Raw genomic sequence first — 19,016 nt, forward strand, 5'->3', positions numbered from 1 at the left:
GTCTTCACTAATCTTTTTCTCTTCACATATTTATAGAAGCTTTTGCAGTCAGTTTTTATGTTCCCAGCAAGTTTCCTCTCGTACTCTATTTTCCCCCTCTTAATTAAACCCTTCGTCCTCCTCTGTTGAATTCTAAATTTCTCCCAGTCCTCAGGTTTGTTGCTTTTTCTAGCCAATTTATATGCCTCTTCCTTGGTTTTAACACTATCCTTAATTTCCCTTGTTAGCCATGGTTGAGCCACCTTCCCAGTTTTATTTTTACTCCAGACAGGGATGTACAATTGCTGAAGTTCATCCATGAGATCTTTAAATGTTTGCCATTGCGTATCCACCGTCAACCCTTTAAGTATCCTCTGCCAGTCTATTCTAGCCAATTCACGCCTCATACCATCGAAGTTACCTTTCCTTAAGTTCAGGATCTTAGTTTCCGAATTAACTTTGTCACTCTCCATCTTAATAAGGAATTCTACCATATTATGGTCACATTTCCCCAAGGGGCCTCGCACAACAAGATTGCTAATTAGTCCCTTCTCATTACACATCACCCAGTCTGGGCTGGCCAACTCCCTGGTTGGTTCCTTGACATATTGATCTAGAAAACCATCCCTTATACACTCCAGGAAATCCTCCTCCACCACATTGCTACCAGTTAGGTTAGCCCAATCTATATGTAGATTAAAGTCGCTCATGATTACTGCTGTATCTTTATTGCACACATCCCTTATTTCTTGTTTGATGCTGTCCCCAACCTCACTACTACTATTTGGTGGTCTATACACAACTCCCACTAGCGTTTTCTGCCCTTTGGAATTCCACAGCTCCACCCATACCAATTCCACATCATCTAGGCTAATGTCCTTCCTTACAATTGATACCTCGCCAACAGCACGCTCTCCCTCGGGTTAAGATGCTCCTGAACCATTGTACACAGCTCCTCATACGACTTATCTGTGGGTTTCACCGGAGCCAGAAGATTCTTCATGAGGCTGTAGGTTGATGCCCCGCAGACCGTGAGGAGGACCGCTCTCCTGTTTGCAGCGCTTCCTTCTCCCTCCAGCTCGTTGGCTACAAAGTACTGGTCTAACCATTCGACATAGGCTTCCCAGTCCTCACCCTCCAAGAACTTCTCCAGGATGTCCACAGTTTGCTGCATCTTTGCGTTGGATTCGAATTCTCGTCGCCAGTTATTGTGTTCCTAACACAGATGAGGCTGCACACAGGGAGCTTAAAGTAACAGTGACCTCAGTCTTTAATCAGACACTCCAGAGTGAGGAAGAGGCCTTAGGGGCCGGCTTATATACAGTGCTCCCAAGGGATGCTAGGATCCCTTGGGACTTCAGGGGATGAGCTCCCTGTGGCAGAACATGGGAGTGCATGCTTTACAGATAAATTATAAAAAAATTTTGTTGTGTAACACAATCGTTTATCTTTACTGAACAGCTTATAGTACAAACATGATTAGAAATAATGGCATTTTCATACCATTACATTTTTTTTAAAGAAACAATTTAAGTCCAGGTTACAGTATTTGCTTTTATGATGACAGCAAACACTGTAACCCAGACTTAAATTGCAAAATGGTCCCAGCAAACAACTACAAAATAATGTCACTTGCTGATTTAAATATTTTAAAATAAATTCTTTGCTCTAATGAGGCTCTTGTACACTTGAGCCAACAATCCAGCCAGCTGAACAATTAGAGAGAAAAGGAATCAGTCCGGGGCGTGCTGATCCGATTTCCTATCCCATTCATACAATCCTCACCAGGTCAACCAATAAGAAACATCGACCCTTGTATGCCATGTTGTAGATTTTTTGTTTCAATTAAATTTTAGCACATCAAGGGGAGAGCTGGTGAATGGAACACTTCCTGCTCCTAGTATTTCTAGGTCAGGTAGAGTTATGAAGTAAAGCTCCCTTCACACTACCCCACAATGTGTTTGAACCTCAACCCCTCAGAAGCAATTCTTACAGCCGCCTTTGTGTCCCCTCTGCGCAAGATTGATAACTTTATGGTTAACTTTTTATAACCAAGACCTGGGCTGAGTTTTTTGTTGTTGCTAAAATTGGATAGCTAACACTTAAATTCATTTGCACATTTCACCAGCAATGACTCACTTGCTTTAAGATGTTCGTAGGTGAATCAGCTGGCCTACTCTTGCACAGCTGCTGAGATCTAGTCATGACTCACCGAATCGTAGACTGTTCCAGTGCAGAAACCGGCTATTTGACGCATCAAGTCTCAGCTGATGCTTTTTTCCTCAAACCACCACCAAGTCTGTAATGTATGTACGTAAGGTCTGCCCATCACGAGGGGACACTACTGTCGGAGGTCCGAGGGTCATAGGTACACTCGTGCTGGGACCGGTATATAACCTAAACTTCACCTTTGTATCTTCACTTCTGGAAGCCATTAAAGACTGACCAGGTTACACCTGGTCACTGGCTCACAGTACGGAGTTCATTGTATCATTTCATTCACCACAAAGTCTAATCTCACTCTCTCACCATATTCTATTATTCCGCACTTTCAAGCAACCAAATCTTTTAAAAAATAATTAATGGGCTTTGCTTCAGTGATGGTTTACAGCAGTGAATTCAACATTATAGCTACCCCATGTGTAAATTATTTGTTTCCGACTTCCCCTTTAATTTATTTAATGATTATCTTACATATGTGTCCCTTTTCTTACCATCTTATTGATCTGTAGAAACGATCCATCACAATTCATCCCATCATCTCAGGTACCTTGGGACCAGGTGGAGAAAAATGTTATCCTATATTCCTTGCTAGAAAGGAAGTGTTGATGTATGTGTGCGTGTATACTTGTAGAGGGAACTGTACCTCAACCATGAGCGTGCGTCTTACATAGAAAATAGGTGCAGGAGTAGGCCATTCGGCCCTTCTAGCCTGCACCGCCATTCAATGAGTTCATAGCTGAACATTCAACTTCAGTACTCCATTCCTGCTTTCTCGCCATACCCCTTGATCCCCCTAGTAGTAAGGACCTCATCTAACTCCTTTTTGAATATATTTAGTGAATTGGCCTCAACAACTTTCTGTGGTAGAGAATTCCACAGGTTCACCACTCTCTGGGTGAAGAAGTTCCTCCGCATCTCGGTCCTAAATGGCTTACCCCTTATCCTTAGACTGTGACCTCTGGTTCTGGACTTCCCCAACATTGGGAACATTCTTCCTGCATCTAACCTGTCTAACCCCGTCAGAATTTTAAATGTTTCTATGAGGTCCCCTCTCATTCTTCTGAACTCCAGTGAATACAAGCCCAGTTCATCCAGTCTTTCTTGATAGGTCAGTCCCGCCATCCCGGGAATCAGTCTGGTGAACCTTCAGGGCAGGAAACTGAAGAAGTGATATATTACAATTTAAAAATAAATGATGCTGGTTCACATTGCATGATATTTGGAACTTTTTTTTTGTGAAAGATCCTGAGTGAATCTAAATTGTGATAAAGGACAGACTGAAAAAGAAAGTAGCACAGTGACGAAAGTGTAAGCTGCTGCCAGTCAGTTTATCTTCAGAGATTCATCGTAGGCGTCCGTCCATTACAAACAGCTTGCAAAGTTCTTTTTATCTCTTTAATTTGGGCTGTACTTGCATTAATTCCTATAACTATAAGTATATTTCCAATGATATGGTTGATTAGATGTACAGAAAGCCATTGACCAGATTTTACATGAAAGACTTGCACACAGAGCGCACTTGTGACAAGAACTTTGGAGATATTCAAAGTACACTGTGATGCTCTGGTAGAATAGTTGAGGTTTGGTATGCTAGATAGCCATTTCCCATCCCTGGGTTTTCTACAATAGATTTAGTATATAATAGCATTCCAAAATAGCAAATAGTTAAAAATGAAACTTTGTTTCACAAACATTAACTTTACAAAGCATTTGGCTGCAAAGGAGTCACCAAAAAGTATGTGCTTTGAATTGTTGTCTTTTGCTACACATTATACTAAATGCTGGAGTTTCAGTGAGCTGAACTGCCTGGGGAAACAGAAAATAGGTGCAGGAGTAGGCCATTCTGCTCTTTGAGCCTGCACCACCATTCAATAAAATCATGGCTGATCATTCACCTCAGTACCCCTTTCCTGCTTTCTCTCCATACCCCTTGATCCCTTTAACCGTAAGGGCCATATCTAACACCCTCTTGAATATATCTAACGAACAGGCCTCAACAACTGAAAAGTAATCAGATACAAATCATAGAATTTTACACCGCATTTGGATTTGTGCCTGTGCTGGCTCTTTGAAAAAACTTTCTATTTAGTCTCACTCCTCTGCTCTTTCCCTGTAGCCATGCAATTTGTTCCTTTTAAGTATATTTCCAGTTCCCTTTAGAAAGTTACTGCTCAAATGGAGGAGGAAGGCATTGCTTCCTTAATGCAGATAGGGATGGGGTGGGGAAACCATGATGAGATTTCAAATATGCTGTAGAATTTGAAAATTCGGGTTGTTATCAAAACCACACATCGGCTTTAGGCATCCAAAAATGTACAACCCTACCACATTTAAAAAAAAGTCAAATATATTTACAGCAGAAGACACAAATGGCAAGAAAAAAAAAGTTTATAAACTCCATTGATGCTTCATATTTTTCCAATGAACAAATGTATAATGATGGAATTATTACAATTACAGATGTAAACACTATATTTCCCTATTTTACACATAGAGCTAAAACTCTTTGGTATTCAAACAGGCATCTTCATACAATGTATACTTTATTATTGCACAGAGAGACAATTCTTAACTCTTTGCTCCAAACTGAGATCTAATATTCTGTAGAAGCGTGGGTTTTCACAATGGAAGTCAAACTTTGGCTTTTTAATTGGCTACATTTCTGACATCAAAAGTATATTTTTGATGTATATGCCACAAGAGGATAAACAAAAACAATGTACTTAAATATTGAAAAAAAATTAAATCTTTATAAATTAGTATATATTCTTATGCTTTGTTGAGCAACAATCTTGATAGATGCAGCGAACGTTGACCTATGAATTATTTTTATACATGAATAGTTAAATGTAATAATAATTTGTGCTCGTCAAGAGCGATGGATGAAAGTAAATATTTATGCGGAACCAGTGCTAATTACTGTGCCTATTAGAGAGAGCGTGCAATTGGGCACAGTAGCATAGTGGTTATGTCACTGGATTAGTAATCCAAAGGCGTGAGTTCAAATCCTGGCAGCTGTGGAAGTTAAATTCAGTTATTAATAAATCTGGAAGAAAGAGCTAGTATGGTGATCATCATTCTACCAGATTGTCACAAAAACCCATCTGGTTCGCGAATGTCCTTTGGGGAAGGAAATCTGCCATTCTGGTGAACCTGTAGAATTCTCTACCACAGAAGGCTGTGGAGGCCAAGTCACTGAATATATTTCAGAGGGAGATAGATAGATTTCTCGGCACAAAAGGCATCAAGGGATATGGAGAAAAAGCGGGAATATGGTATTGAGATAGAGGATCAGCCATGATCATATTGAATGTTGGTGCAGTCTCGAAGGGCCGAATGGCCTACTACTGCTCCTATTTTCTCTGTCCTTACCCGGTCTAGCCTGTATGTGATTCCAGACCCACAGCAATGTGGTTGACTCTTAACTGCCCTCTGAAATGGCCTGGCAAGCCAGTTTAATCAAACCGCTACAACAAAGTCAGCACTGTGGGAGCACCTTCACCACACAGACTAGAGAGGTGGCGGCTCACCACTTCTCAAGGGCAATTAGGGATGGGTAATAAATGCCGGCCTTGCCAGTGACACTCAGGTCTCGCGAACAAATACATTTTAAAAAGCGAGAAAGTGAGCATGACAGATTGATTTAATTTTGAGCCTTTAACTTCTGTCAAAGAGAGAAGACTTTTGTCCTTTCTAATTGTACTAAATTTGAACCCAGCTGAAAGGACACTATGTTATTCAATTCGCCATAATTATTTACCTTTAGATATGAATATGACTTTTCTGCCTCTTTCGTAAGTTAGTTTGAAATTGCAGTCAGATCTGTATTTATGCAGTTGTGTTGTAACTGAATGTATCCTAATGTCCAGGATACAAGGAGAGGGAAAAAAACTAAAAACTTTAAAAAATGTGTTCCTCGAATGTGGGTGTCACTAGCAAGGCCGGCATTTATTTTTTTTAAATTCGTAGCCAATCTTTCCAATTCTTTGTCAAATCACAAACGCCAGAGGTCACCTTGCACACATCAAGGATCACTCTGCGCCAATGCTCTTAGCCAAAAGGCCGAGAGCCACTGCACCGTTCCTGGAAGTACTGCAATACCAGGTTCGTGCCATGGAGGTGGATGGGTCAGGCCCCCCACACACCTCCTATTTCCAAAAAGCATAGGAGAACCACCTTCCTGATCCAGGGAGAACCACTTTGGGGTCATGGTTACTCCCCTGTCAGGTCAGTTACGCATGATCTTAGCAAGGCCGGCATTTATTGCCCATCCCTAATTGCCCTTGAGGAGGTGGTGGTGAGCCACCTTCTTGAACCACTGCAGTCCTTGTGGTGAAGGTGCTCCCACAATGCTGTTAGAGAAAGAGTTCCAGGATTTTAGCCCAACAATGATGAAGGAACAGCAATTTATTTCCAAGTCAGAATGATGTGTAACTTGGAGGTGATGATGTTCCCATGCGCTTGCTGCCCTTGTCCTTCTAGGTGGTACAAGTCGCGGGTTGTATGAATGTTTATATGCATACTAATTATTTACTTGTATGAATAATTCTTGATTCAGTGGCAACACTCTCAAGTCAGAAGGTTGTGACTTCAAACCTCACTCCAGAGATTTAAGCAGATAATCCAGGATGATATTAGAGTGCAGAATTGAGATAGATTCCATTCTTCAGATGAAACATTGAACCATGGTCTCGCCTACTCTTGCAGGTGGACATAGAAAATCCTCAGCACTATTCTAAGAAGAGGAGGGAATTTTTGTCCTAGCCACCATTTATCCCTCAACCAATACCACCAAAGACAGATTATTTGGTTAGTCTCCAGTTACTATTACTGGGACCTTGCTGTGCCATGTTTCCATCCATTACAACACTGGCTATGCCTGGATCTCTCTTAGGAGAGATATGAAGATCAAAGCCAGTTCTTGTTTTCGTGCACATTCTGACATCAGATCGTGAAATCATTAAATTGCTCGCCTTTGGTTATTTGCTACATTCCAAGGTATTAGTCCACCCAGGCACTCAGTGTGATTTCAGATTGAATAGTGCCGGGCTTAGAGGTTGAGGACATTCTTCCAGCATCTCAAATTGATTCTTCACAGCATGCTCACTTCAAAAAATTCAGACCATTCTCAACATCTTTGAGCTCGTGCCTGGTAGACCAGCAGCTAAGGTACTAGTAGTGGACATCAGCTACTGGAAAAGTCATTTCATAGGTATCAAAGAATGTGAAATTAACTGGGCATATTCAACCCAAATGGCAGTGAAACAGGATGAAGTACAAAGACAAACCACTCCAGAGACACATCATCTGATGCATGAAGGTACAACAGCGTCAAGTTACCAAGGATTATAATTTTCTTTCAAAAATAGACAGTTAACGCAGTATCTTACATGAAACTAATCAAGTAAATAAAAGGTGCAGTAGAGTTAGAAGAAACTCATATCATTAAATTTTAGATATAAATCCACGACAGCAAGTTTTGAGTATTTTGTACAGTCCATGTGGATTCTGTCAGCTGTCTAATTATTTTTGATAAACTTGCAGTAATACAACAAAGGATTACAATGCATAATTCAATATTAGTAAAAGTAGATTACAAATCTTGCATTATAAACACGTTTATTAGTCACAGTCCAATGAAAGACTTGGATTTATATAGCGCCTTTCACAATCACTGGACATCTCAAAGCGCTTTACAGCCATTGAAGTACTTTTGGAGTGTGGTCACTGTTGTAATGTAGGAAACGTGGCAGCCAATTTGTGCACAAGCAAGCTCCTTCAAACAGCAATGTGATTATGACCAGATAATCTGTTTTTGTTATGTTAATTGAGGGATAAATATTGGCCAGGACACTGCCCTGCTCTTCTTCAAAATAATGCCATGGGATCTTTTACGTCCACCTGAGAGAGCAGACGGGGCCTCGGTTTAACATATCATCCGACAGACGGCATCTCCGACAGTACAGTGCTCTCTCAGCACTGGGGGATTAGATCCAGTTAATCAATAGGAGACATAGTAGGTCCGGATTCATTTAAGGCTGCTGAATTCAATAATGAGTCACAAATCTTCCCCCTTCAATCCCTGTGGCAATTTTGTCCTGTGACTTGGGAAATGTCGAGGTAAAGGGACCTGGGTGTCCTTGTACGCCAGTCATTGAAAGCAAACATGCAATGTGCAGCAAGCAGTTAGGAAGGCAAATGGTATGTTGGCCTTTATTGCAAGAGGATTTGAGTACAGGAGCAAGGATGTCTTACTACAGTTAAACAGGGCCTTGGTAAGACCACACCTGGAGTATTGTGTGCAGTTTTGGTCTCCTTATCTAAGAAAGGATATATTTGCCATAGAGGGAGTGCAGCGAAGGTTCACTAGACTGATTCTTGGGATGGCAGGACTGTCGTATGGGTCGACTAGGCCTTGATTCACTAGAGTTTAGAAGAATGAGAGGGGATCTCATTGAAACGTATAAAATTCTGACTGGGTTGGACAGACTGGATGCGGGGAGGATGTTACCCCCCTGGCTGGGAAGTCTAGAACAAGGGGTCACAGTCTCAGGATACGGGGTAGGAAATTTAGGACCGAGAGGAGGAGAAATTTTTTCACTCAGAACCACAGAAGGCTGTGGAGGCCAAGTCACTGAATATATTTAGGAGGGAGAGAGATAGATTTCGAGAGGATAAGCCATGATCATACTGAATGGCAGTGCAGGCTCGAAGGGCTGAATGGCCTACTACTGTTCCTATTTTCTATGTTCTGTGTCTATGTGAGGAAGAGCAAGAAGCTGCTCCACACACAACAGACCAGACTCAAGAATCGAGCTTAATCATTTGAATTGGTAATGCACGTGTTATAAAGTTTGTGAACAAAGATTTGGGATGGCTCTGGGGAGAAAGAGAGAGGAACCAATTATAGTACGAAGTGGCATCCAGCTCCTGTGCAGTCAAAGTGATAGCTAACAGCAGAAGCTGCATTGGGAATTGGCAAACATGTTATGGGACCACCAGAACACCACGTGTCCCTGCTCGTTGACTGTTCTGCAACTGAGAAAGTGTTCAGGAGATCAAGAAACAAGATTGTGATGGCTTCATGAAAAGCCTGGAATCCACTATCAGATAAATGTCTCCTATTATCAATTCCAGGAAACCCATGTGCTAATGTGAGGCACTTGAAAAAGTGCTACATCCCCTTCAATGGAGCAGGGATGTTCTGGCCACAGACTACATCTGTTACATTTACCCAGTTACATACGTAGCCAGTGTACCAAAATACATGTCATTTTCATCAGCGAATTTACTCGCTCTCTCCAGGTGTGCAAACATATGGACTCCTTTTTAGTTGACATTTGGTTCCCGTCATGTATAGGGAGCTTTCCTAACTTAGTCTGCTTGAGGATAATTATAGGGGAATTCAGTGGCAGGTATCCATGGATTCTATAGCATCCCATTAGTCACTTGAGGGGGACTCTGGCCGATATGTGACTCCAGACCCACAGCAATGTGGTTGACTCTTAACAACCCTCTGAAATGGCCAAGCAAGCCCCTCAGTTGTGCAAGGCGCTCACCACCACCTTCTCGACAGCAATTAGGGATGGGCAATAAATGCTGGGCCTGATCAGATCAGCCATGATCTTATTAAACGGCGGAACAGGCTCAGGTGGCCTACACCTGCTCCTATTTCTTATATTCTTTCCAGCGACGCCACATTCCAAGAATGAATTTTTTTTAAAGTCAATGATCTGTCGTGTTGCACACAGGGAGTCAAGAGCAAGTCCAGTATTTAGGTCAAGCAGGTTAGAAGGCAGTGATCCCAGATGAGGGGTTGGGAAGAAGTGAGGGGGGGAGGAGGAGATATGGATGGGGTGAGAAGCACAGGCAGGAAGAGGGTGACATTGGACATTGAACGGTTGCGTGGCACTTGGCCATAGTTTATTTATTCACATGGCGGGGGGGGGTGTTCAGGATTTTTCTGGGTTTACATCTCTAACTTTTTCCAGTTCAGACGAAGGGTCATCGACCTGAAACGTTAACTCTGTTTCTCTCTCCACAGATCCTGCTGAGTATTTCCAGCATTTTCTGTTTATATTTTTATTTTTCTAGATAAGGATCTGGAAGAGAGAAGAGTTGTTTCTCAGCCAGTGGTGGTGAAAATTTGCTTCTCGTTGGTTGGGGGGGGAAGGAATAAGTCCAGATTATTCTAAGCGGGGAAGGGGGGCTAGTTTCAGCTCTGTGGGGATGAGGATTTGTTCGATGTGGGACAAAGGGGCAGGCCAAGTTTGTGCTCAGTCAGGCTGGTGGGAAATGATGGGTTTTGCCCTCAGTTGGAGAAAAGGTAGAAGTTTTCTTCAATGGATGAAGCAAAGTAACGTTTGTCCTAATTGGGCAAGCGATGGAAGGTCAGATTTGTGGAAGGGGCGAGAGGACCCTTTTGTCCTCAATAGGGCATGCAGAAATTTGCTCGTGCTGGGGTAGGGGTGACTAGATTCCTGCTCGGGGTGCGGCGGGGGGGGAGCTGAGTGTGCCATTTTTTCTGCTCAATGGGGGGGGTGGGGCATTGCAATTGCTGCTTAGTTAAGGATGGTTGGAATTTCTGTTTTATGGAGGGACGGGGGGGGGGGGGATTAGAAGAGCATGGCCAATCTTCTTGTTTCCTACCTTAGTCCACTGAACGCCACAGCAGTATTGTATTTTGTAGACCAGTATGCACTTAGTCACGTAACGTTACAGGCAGAATACCACTAGAATCCAGAGACTACTCACCGTTTTTAATAGACAATAGATATAAATAAGCAATAATGCTACAGAGAGGATAGTTAAATGTCCAAAATGGGCTTCTACAAAAATAAAGAACTTGCATTTATATAGTGCCTTTCACAACAGCGACATCTCAAAGCTTTTCACAGACGATGAAATACTTTTGAAGTGCAGTCACTTTTGTCATGGAGGAAACATGGCAGCCAATTATGCGCACAGCAAAGTCCCAATAAAATGAGGGAAACATTTGTATTCAGCAAGCAACATTCTTTCATGAGAAATAAACAGTGAAGCATTGCTGGTAGTTAGAGGTGGCCAGTAGCATGGTACTAAAGACACATTTGAACAGGGATGAAATCACTTGATGCATTTACTGTGTCTACAAGTCTTAAAACAGACCTTGTCCCTTTGATTTGCCCCTTGGAAAAATTGTCCTAATATACTGATAAAGAATAACTGTATGAAGAGTAATTACTTTGGAGAAAACATATTGAAATATACCAGTTCATACAAGGTTCGCGGTTGTATTTCAGCGGAGAAAGCCAATCAGTAAGTGACGTTGCACAGAACCGTTAAAGCAGAAAGTGGTTGTAAATGCTGAGTATGGTTTTCAAATAAAATAAAAATCAGTTGTTTCCTTGCGAAAGGAAAACTCAAAAAAGGCACTAATTCCTCAAATGAGGTCATAGCTACAGGATCACAGTGTAACATTCTTAGATAGAATACAATATCATTGGGTCCCTCAAGTGAAAGAAATGAACGACATTACATACAGCTGCAACGTAAATTTTCTGTGTTGAAAAGCTCAGCCAATGTAGTTCTGTGATCCTGTGTGTATATGTCCATTTAAGTTGAGCAGCATTAAGCACTGCAACTGGTGCTCTGTTGCATTATAAAAATGTCTCCAAAGGTTAAAAAATATTTACAGCTCAGAAATACAAACTTGTGTTTGAACAGGGACTTCAGCAGATATACTGACAAATGCCCCAAAACGCTCACAGACATTTTTGCCAAGTTTACGGAAACCCTACATTGTTAACACTTGCTGCCTGGCAGCAACGAGTCCCCCCCCCTGTGTGATATAGTGGATGTCCAACATTACAAAATCGATATGCGACAGCTCAGAAATGAGCGTTCATTACTCTGTGACTCTTCAGCAAGTAGTGATTTCAAGCTTTTGTGGCTGGACAGCACAGCGCCAACTGTGGCCAAGTTTTAAAGTGAAGTAAAGCATCTTTCCCTCGAAATGACCGTTGCTCTACAGTTTAATATTTTTCTCACTGCCAAAGCTACTGACAGTGTCTGTGGTTTTCTTCCGTAAATTTTCAATCCAACTGGTGCTGCTCAGCATCGACTTCCCGGTGACCACTGGCGTTGGGCGGCTGAAGCGCATGTTCCTTCCCGAGGTAATGAGCTCACCAAAGCCCTCTTGATGAGCAAACGCATAACCTGATCTTCTGGAGCTGGTGCGGTTCACACGTCGCATTCGATGCTGCACCGGCTTCTGTTTCCTCCTGGCCCGTTGCAAGTACCGTACCTGAAAACAAAACACACAATCATTCTTAGAAACGCACAATTTAAAAAAAAATAGATGCTTTACATTTGGAAACCATTTTTTTTTAAATGAGGGCTTCTCATATGTTTTGAGTGGCATTCTGCATAATTGTCAATGAACCTGCTGGCTTAAATTTCTTTTTAAAAAGATGGATCTTTTCAAATTTCAGAAAGAACATTTACCAGAAAATATATCATAGATAATGCTTCTGCTACACTGGTGAAACAACGGAGCGTTTGGATCATTACGGAGAGCGGTACGATCAAGTGGCCACTGTTACACTGTCCATTTGCACCACTCGCACATTGGGGAAAGTTGAGCTCCACGCACGAGTAGTAAAATGTCACGCACGCAGCTTTACTCATCATTCACTGGTGAAATCTGAAACGTGAAAGCTGTTCTGCTGATTCATTTTTTAAATAAAAGGCAGCATAGTAGGCTTTTTGAGTGCTTTATAACCCATGTTTTAAAAGTCAGCTCTCCATGCATGCTGTCGTTATGTGAATGCACACTTCAAATGTAGAGGTGGTAAAGGATCAGCAAATTGATGCAGCTTGTGACTTGGAGTGGGGACTTAGATGTATCATCAAGATTTGTGTTTAAGGCTAGCTGGACATTCCAGGCAGTGTCCCCCTTTTCCAGGCTAATACTACTGTGGTATCTCCAATGTGAAAACTGGCCCAACTCTCCGAGCTTACATGGTTTGGTGGCCATCTGCATTACTATCTGGTGCTGGTCCACTTGTCTTCAGCTTTCCACAACTATGGATAAACATGCAGAGCGACCAGCATGAAACCTGGAGTTTGTACAGTCAGTGCTGCTGCACTCTCATCTGTTGGGGTTTGCTGGGCCCAGCTGCCTCGGAAGCTTGAGGTTTCCATGCTGCTCCCTTATTGGTAGATTTGCCGATGCTTTAGATTAGTAGTACAATTGGGTAGACACATGGCAACAACAATGATTTGTATTTATATAGCGCTTTTCATGCAGTAAAGCATCCCCAGGAGCTTCACAGGAGTGTTATAAAACAAATTGTGACACCGAGCTGCATGAGGAGAAATGAGGGCAGATTGGTCAAAGAGAGAGGCTTTAACGAGCGTCTTAAAGGCAAATGTAATTTAACACTGATAAATACCAACTCATTAACATGGTTTGGAAAATGTGGCTGGTAGCTGTACAATGAAACACATTGAATTGAGAGAGAGAGAGAGAGAAAGGGACCTGGATGTAATAGCAGACGTGTCATTTTCAGTCTGTAGCCAATGTAGCGAAGCAATATTTCCAAAAACTGTACTAGAATAAGTAGGTAGAACAATCAAATACAAGGCGACAGAAGTTATGCTAAGTCGTTACAATGTACCAGTGAGACTACACTTTGGGGTATTGATTTCAGCTGTCGTCAAGACAACACAAAAATGAAGTGTACGTGAAAAGATAGATGGGAGGGCAACAACAGTAAAGAGGGTGAGCTATGTGGATAGTTAGAGAAGCTTAAGCTCTCCAGTCTATACAGAAAGCAGTCAATGGGGCGGGGAGGGGCTATCATTGAGCTGCACAAAATGTTAAAAGATATAGATCAGGTAAACCCAGAAGATTATTCCAAATTAAACCAAAAAAGTAGGGCATAACTTTGAGTTGGTGAGAAATAGTTTCAACAGTTATTAGTATTCAATTTTTGGAACAATCGGCCAAATGAGATAATAACGGCAAAAATATTCGAGAGTTATAACAGGAGAGCCAAGCCTCAAGGCTGGAAGAAGCTCAGTTAGATGGTGTTGCAGTGGACAAGCAAGGGTCTGTGTCTTTACAGCGCAGATGAAAAAAACAATCCACGATGAAGAACTGAATACATACCTTATCACTCAAAGTTGGTTTCAAATCTACCATCAGGAACCTGAATGCCACCACCGGCATGATGCAGAGCACTGTGGTCACAATAATGACAAGCCACACCGTAAGATGGATCAGGGAATTCCGAGCATTTCCTAGAGGCACAAATATTTTTGCATTATAAATATTATAAAGTATTCTGCAACATGCTTAAATGTCTAAAGTGTTGTATATGAACTTTAAAATAAAGTTGTAAACATGTTCCTTATGAATTTGTTACAAGTAGCAGAAGCAATCTGAAGGTATCACATCGATGTAAAAAATATTTCCATTAAGATTTAGCCATTATTTTAATGTTTCTTAGTTTTCATCTTTGAAACTGAGCAAAATAAGGAAAAATTAATATAACCATTCCTAAATTAAAGTTACTAAGATCAACTTAGAACTGATTCCACAATAACTATCTAAGGTGGCTTCAAACTAAATGTAATGTATGCACCAGTGAGTATGCTCACAGGTTTGTAGAGCTGTTGAGTTGGTAGTGGCTTAGCCAGTCATGTGATGTTCACAAGACTCAATAAAACCCCAGCCAGTTGGGTTCGGGGGATCCACGATGAGACAGGTGGTTGTGAGCCTGGTGGATGAACTGGTAATGTGTAGTGTGATTGATAAACCTTTTGCTAATAAACCAACTAGTTCTTAATAGCAATGTAATGCTATGAATTCTTAAGCAAAGAACCCATGAAGCCAATACATTACACTAGACCGATCATAGAATCATAGAATAGTACAGCACAGAAGGTGGCCATTCGGCCCATTGAGTCTGCGCTGGCTTTCAAAGAGCAATCCAGTTTGTCCCTCTTCCCCGCTCTTTCCCCATATCCCTACAATTTTTTCTTCAAGTATTTATCGCATTCTCTATTGAAGGCTACTATTGAATCTGCATCCACCACCCTATCAGGCAGTGCGTTCCAAATCCTAACCACTTGTTGTGTAAAAATGTTTTCCCCTCATTTCGCCTCGGGTTCTTTTCCCCAATCACCTTGGGAATTTTTTACTAGACAATCCAAATGTAGGAAAATGTACATCACAAGATGGTGATTTAAGCAGCCAGTTGTCCAATTCATTAAGTTTCAGAGATTAATATGCACAGACGATGAGAAAATAGGTTAGACCGCTGGTGCCTGCATTGTTGCAGCAAGACCGCATTTATTTAAGGTTCGAGAGCCTTACCTACAAAAGGAAATTGGCTTGGAAATATTGCAAACAATCCATTGCTGTGCATCGCAAACAAGATGGAGAAATAGACAGCCACACTACCCCATATGAAGAAGTGATTGACTGCTGTCCAATAGCTGGTGTCAAGCCCAATCTGTAAACAGAACCAGAAAAATCAAGCTTTAAAAAAATTATTCATTCTCGGGATATGGGTGTCGCTGGCAAGGCTGGCATTTATTGCCCATCCCTAGATGCCTTGAGAATCTGGCATTGGGCCTCGTTTTTGAACCACTGCAGTCCATGTGGTGAAGGTGCTCCCCCAACACTATTTAGTGGTTTGAAGCAAATGAATGGAATGCTCGGTCAATTCAGAGGGCACTTAAAAGTCAACCATGTTGGTGTGGGACTGGAGTCTCATTTAAGCTGAAATGGGCAAGGACAGCAGATTTATATCCCACAAGAAAATGAGTGAAACAGGTTTTTGCAACAATCTAAAAGCTTCATGTTCATTTTTACTGATATCACTTAAAAAAAAAAAAAATTTGCAGTTTTATTTCTACTGAATTTAAAATTCTCAAAATGCCATAGCGGGATTTGAATTCACATTCGCTGGGTTGTCAGTCCAGGCATCTGGATTACTAGGTGAGTAACATAACCATTACACTACATATAACCCATCTTTTGTGCTATAATTCTGTACAGATTTACAACTGAAGTGAATTCAATTAAAAAAGCTTCAAAGCCAACAATGAAATTAAATGCAGCCACTTCAGTAACAATTCCACAGCATTAACCCTGGACAGTCACTTTACCTTTTAAAATAATGGGTTTATTTGATATCAATCATCATACATCATGGCTTGGTGGTTTATTTTATGCACTAGTAGCATTTTAATTATCCACTTTACGTTGCTCACCAGAAAAGTAAAGAATTAGAAAATAGAAAATTTAACAGGTCTATAAAAGATGTCTTTGGAGTTAATGAATCAGCAATGCAGCTATTATACACATCTAGTAAAAAAAAACTATAAATTATGTTAATCTCATTATATAAACAAGGTAATAGATGTTTGATACAAATAAAACATAACACTAATGCATATTTATAATTGAAGTAATATTGCTGGATGTTTCTGCAGTAGAGTTGTTAAATGAAGATATTTTTATCGGATGTACTCCAATGACTAGTTTTGCAAAGTCCGAAACAGACTCACTGGCACAATGCTTTGTCCGTTTGTCTGTGAATGGATCACTGCATTTGAAATCCAGTTGCAATAAGAGCAGTAATATCTCGTTGTCAAGGCAATTTGGTGGACTGTTAATTTGATACAGCGTACGTGCACGGTATTCCACATAACATGTTATAAACCTATCCTGATTGGATTTCTCCCATGTGGTTTACCATTTTGTACTGGATTCTTACCAACATGCATTCATTGACAAATCAAAAGCTCAAAGAAGTATTGTTTCATACGGTTATTCTTCTTTTCATATTCTACCACCACTGATCAACACTGTTCCAATGAGAAGCTATGCATAATACACTGCAGTATTGGATCTGTGAGCAGTGGGGGGGTCTTTGAGTTAGAGTGAGGGGAGATAGAGAACAAATAACGGAGTTATATCATCAGGCTCATTGTTTTTCCAAACTACAGCTGAACTATGCCTGTTGATAAAGCAAGGATTCATATTTGTTGATGTAAGGTAACATTTACCTATTTGAGTATGCCACATTTGTCCATTAGATGGCATTAAAGTACACTGGTTGTACTATAGTATCAGTTTAGCGACATGAATACATAAGGTCCAGGTCAGTGATTGGAGCGTGGGCAGATACAGCTGGAGCGGTGAGAGACTGTGGAGGGACGTGATCGGGGTCCAGGAGAGGCGCGAGTTCGGGGCCAGGGGTAGCATGGGCCAGCCCACACTGCAATATGTGTGTGCACTAGGTCCTTGCTGCAGAGCTGGTCTCCAGTCGTCTTGGTTAACCCTTGCCACTGGACCAAGACCGAGCTCTGTCAAGCCCGTGTGGTGGCTGGTGTGCAACGGCCACCACATGTTAAAAAATCCACCCACAGGCATCTTCCACCCTTCAACATGTAGTTCGGAATCCGGAATATTAGGTCCTTCATTGAAACACCTGTGAACTGATCCTTTTTTGGCGTGGAAGCAAGTCATCCTCGCTTCGAGGGACTGTCTATGATGATGATGATAGAAATCACATCAAAGATTTCTGCTACAATAGTGATTTATAGAAACTACATTAAAAGGCTTTCATGCGATGCACATTTCCTATGTCAATGGAAAGGAAAGGAAATAGGAAAGGAAAGAATGAAAATGAAAGAACGTCTCAAAGTGCTTTACAACCAATGAAGTACTCTTGAAGAGTAGTCACTGTTGCAATGTAGGAAACATGGCAGCCAATTTGCACACAGCAAGGACTCACAAACAGCAATGAGGTAAATGATCAGACTAAGGACTGGATTTTTGTTTTTCTGGGTTTTTTCCAGACGAAAACGGTAGCGATACATAAAACTTACTGTTTTTAGGCCGAACGTTCGGGTTTTATGTCTGCTTAGTAAGGGGAGCTTTGCACGAGGATTCGCGACGCAAAAACGCGAGTTTCGCCAAATTTAGTCCGGGGCCGGGAGCGCTGCAAGAGAGGCCTTGGGGTGGGGGAGGGTGGGGGGGCGTGGGGGGAGGATGGGGGGGGGGGGGGGGGAAATTGGAAAAACACATTCCAAAAATCCTTAGCTAGCAAATAATTAAAAAATAAAAACTTTAACTTACCTTTTTTTGCAGGTTATCATACTTACAGGTTTGGCCTGTCGCTATTCTGGGCGCGGCGTACGGGTCGGGAGCGCCGAAAGTACGACGGTAACGCAATCGTCGGCGTTGCATGTCGGCGCACCTCTCCCTGGCGGTACGTCCCATCGCCGCCGCAAACCGGTACCCGAGGATCCCGCCCGGGCTTTGCGACCGGATTTTTGCCGCGGAGGTTCATGTCGCGGTGAAAACCCGGTCACAAACCTGCCGCAAATCCGGACCAATATGTTTTAATGACACTTTCCCATCACATTTTGTTGATCTGGTCAGCTCCGATCATAATATCATTAGATTTAATCTTATAAGAACATAAGAAATAGGAGCAGGGGTCGGCCATAGAGCCCCTCAAGCCTGCTCCACCATCCAATGAGATCATGGCTGATCTGATCTTGGCCTCAACTCCACGTTCCTGCCTGTTCCCCATAACCCGCGACTCCCCAAAAGGTCCAGAATCTGTCTATCTCAGCCTTGAATATAGTCAATGATTCAGCTTCCACAGCTCTCTGGGGTCGAGAATTCCAATGATTGGCCCATCCAAGGCTGCAGCCAATCAAAATCTGGTCCCAGATTTTAGGAGGGCTAACTAAAAAATGGCTGAAAATCTGTCAAACATTGGCTGGGTAACCCTGCTAGATAGGAA

At 41.8% G+C, this 19,016-nt stretch overlaps 1 protein-coding gene and 1 long non-coding RNA gene across 6 annotated transcripts in view; one reads left to right on the forward strand and one right to left on the reverse strand.

The window, feature by feature from the left end:
* The window catches only part of LOC139227560 (uncharacterized), an 85,191-nt gene that overhangs the window by 18,164 nt on the left and 48,011 nt on the right, over positions 1-19,016 (forward strand). The window contains exon 2 of the long non-coding RNA XR_011587439.1: positions 12,675-12,761. This is a non-coding gene — a long non-coding RNA (uncharacterized lncRNA). The remainder of the gene's footprint in view (positions 1-12,674; positions 12,762-19,016) is intronic.
* Positions 7,805-19,016, reverse strand: part of atp8b4 (ATPase phospholipid transporting 8B4) — a 279,883-nt gene continuing 268,671 nt past the window's right edge. For all 5 annotated transcript variants that reach the window (XM_070858401.1, XM_070858399.1, XM_070858402.1 and 2 more), the window contains 3 exons: positions 15,566-15,704; positions 14,357-14,487; positions 7,805-12,487 (listed from right to left, as the gene is read on the reverse strand). In XM_070858401.1, the coding sequence (XP_070714502.1) occupies positions 12,209-12,487; positions 14,357-14,487; positions 15,566-15,704 (549 nt within the window). In that variant the 3' untranslated portion in view covers positions 7,805-12,208. The remainder of the gene's footprint in view (positions 12,488-14,356; positions 14,488-15,565; positions 15,705-19,016) is intronic.

This window comes from Pristiophorus japonicus, chromosome 17, assembly GCF_044704955.1.
Source record: "Pristiophorus japonicus isolate sPriJap1 chromosome 17, sPriJap1.hap1, whole genome shotgun sequence".
Taxonomy (NCBI): Eukaryota; Metazoa; Chordata; class Chondrichthyes; family Pristiophoridae; genus Pristiophorus; species Pristiophorus japonicus.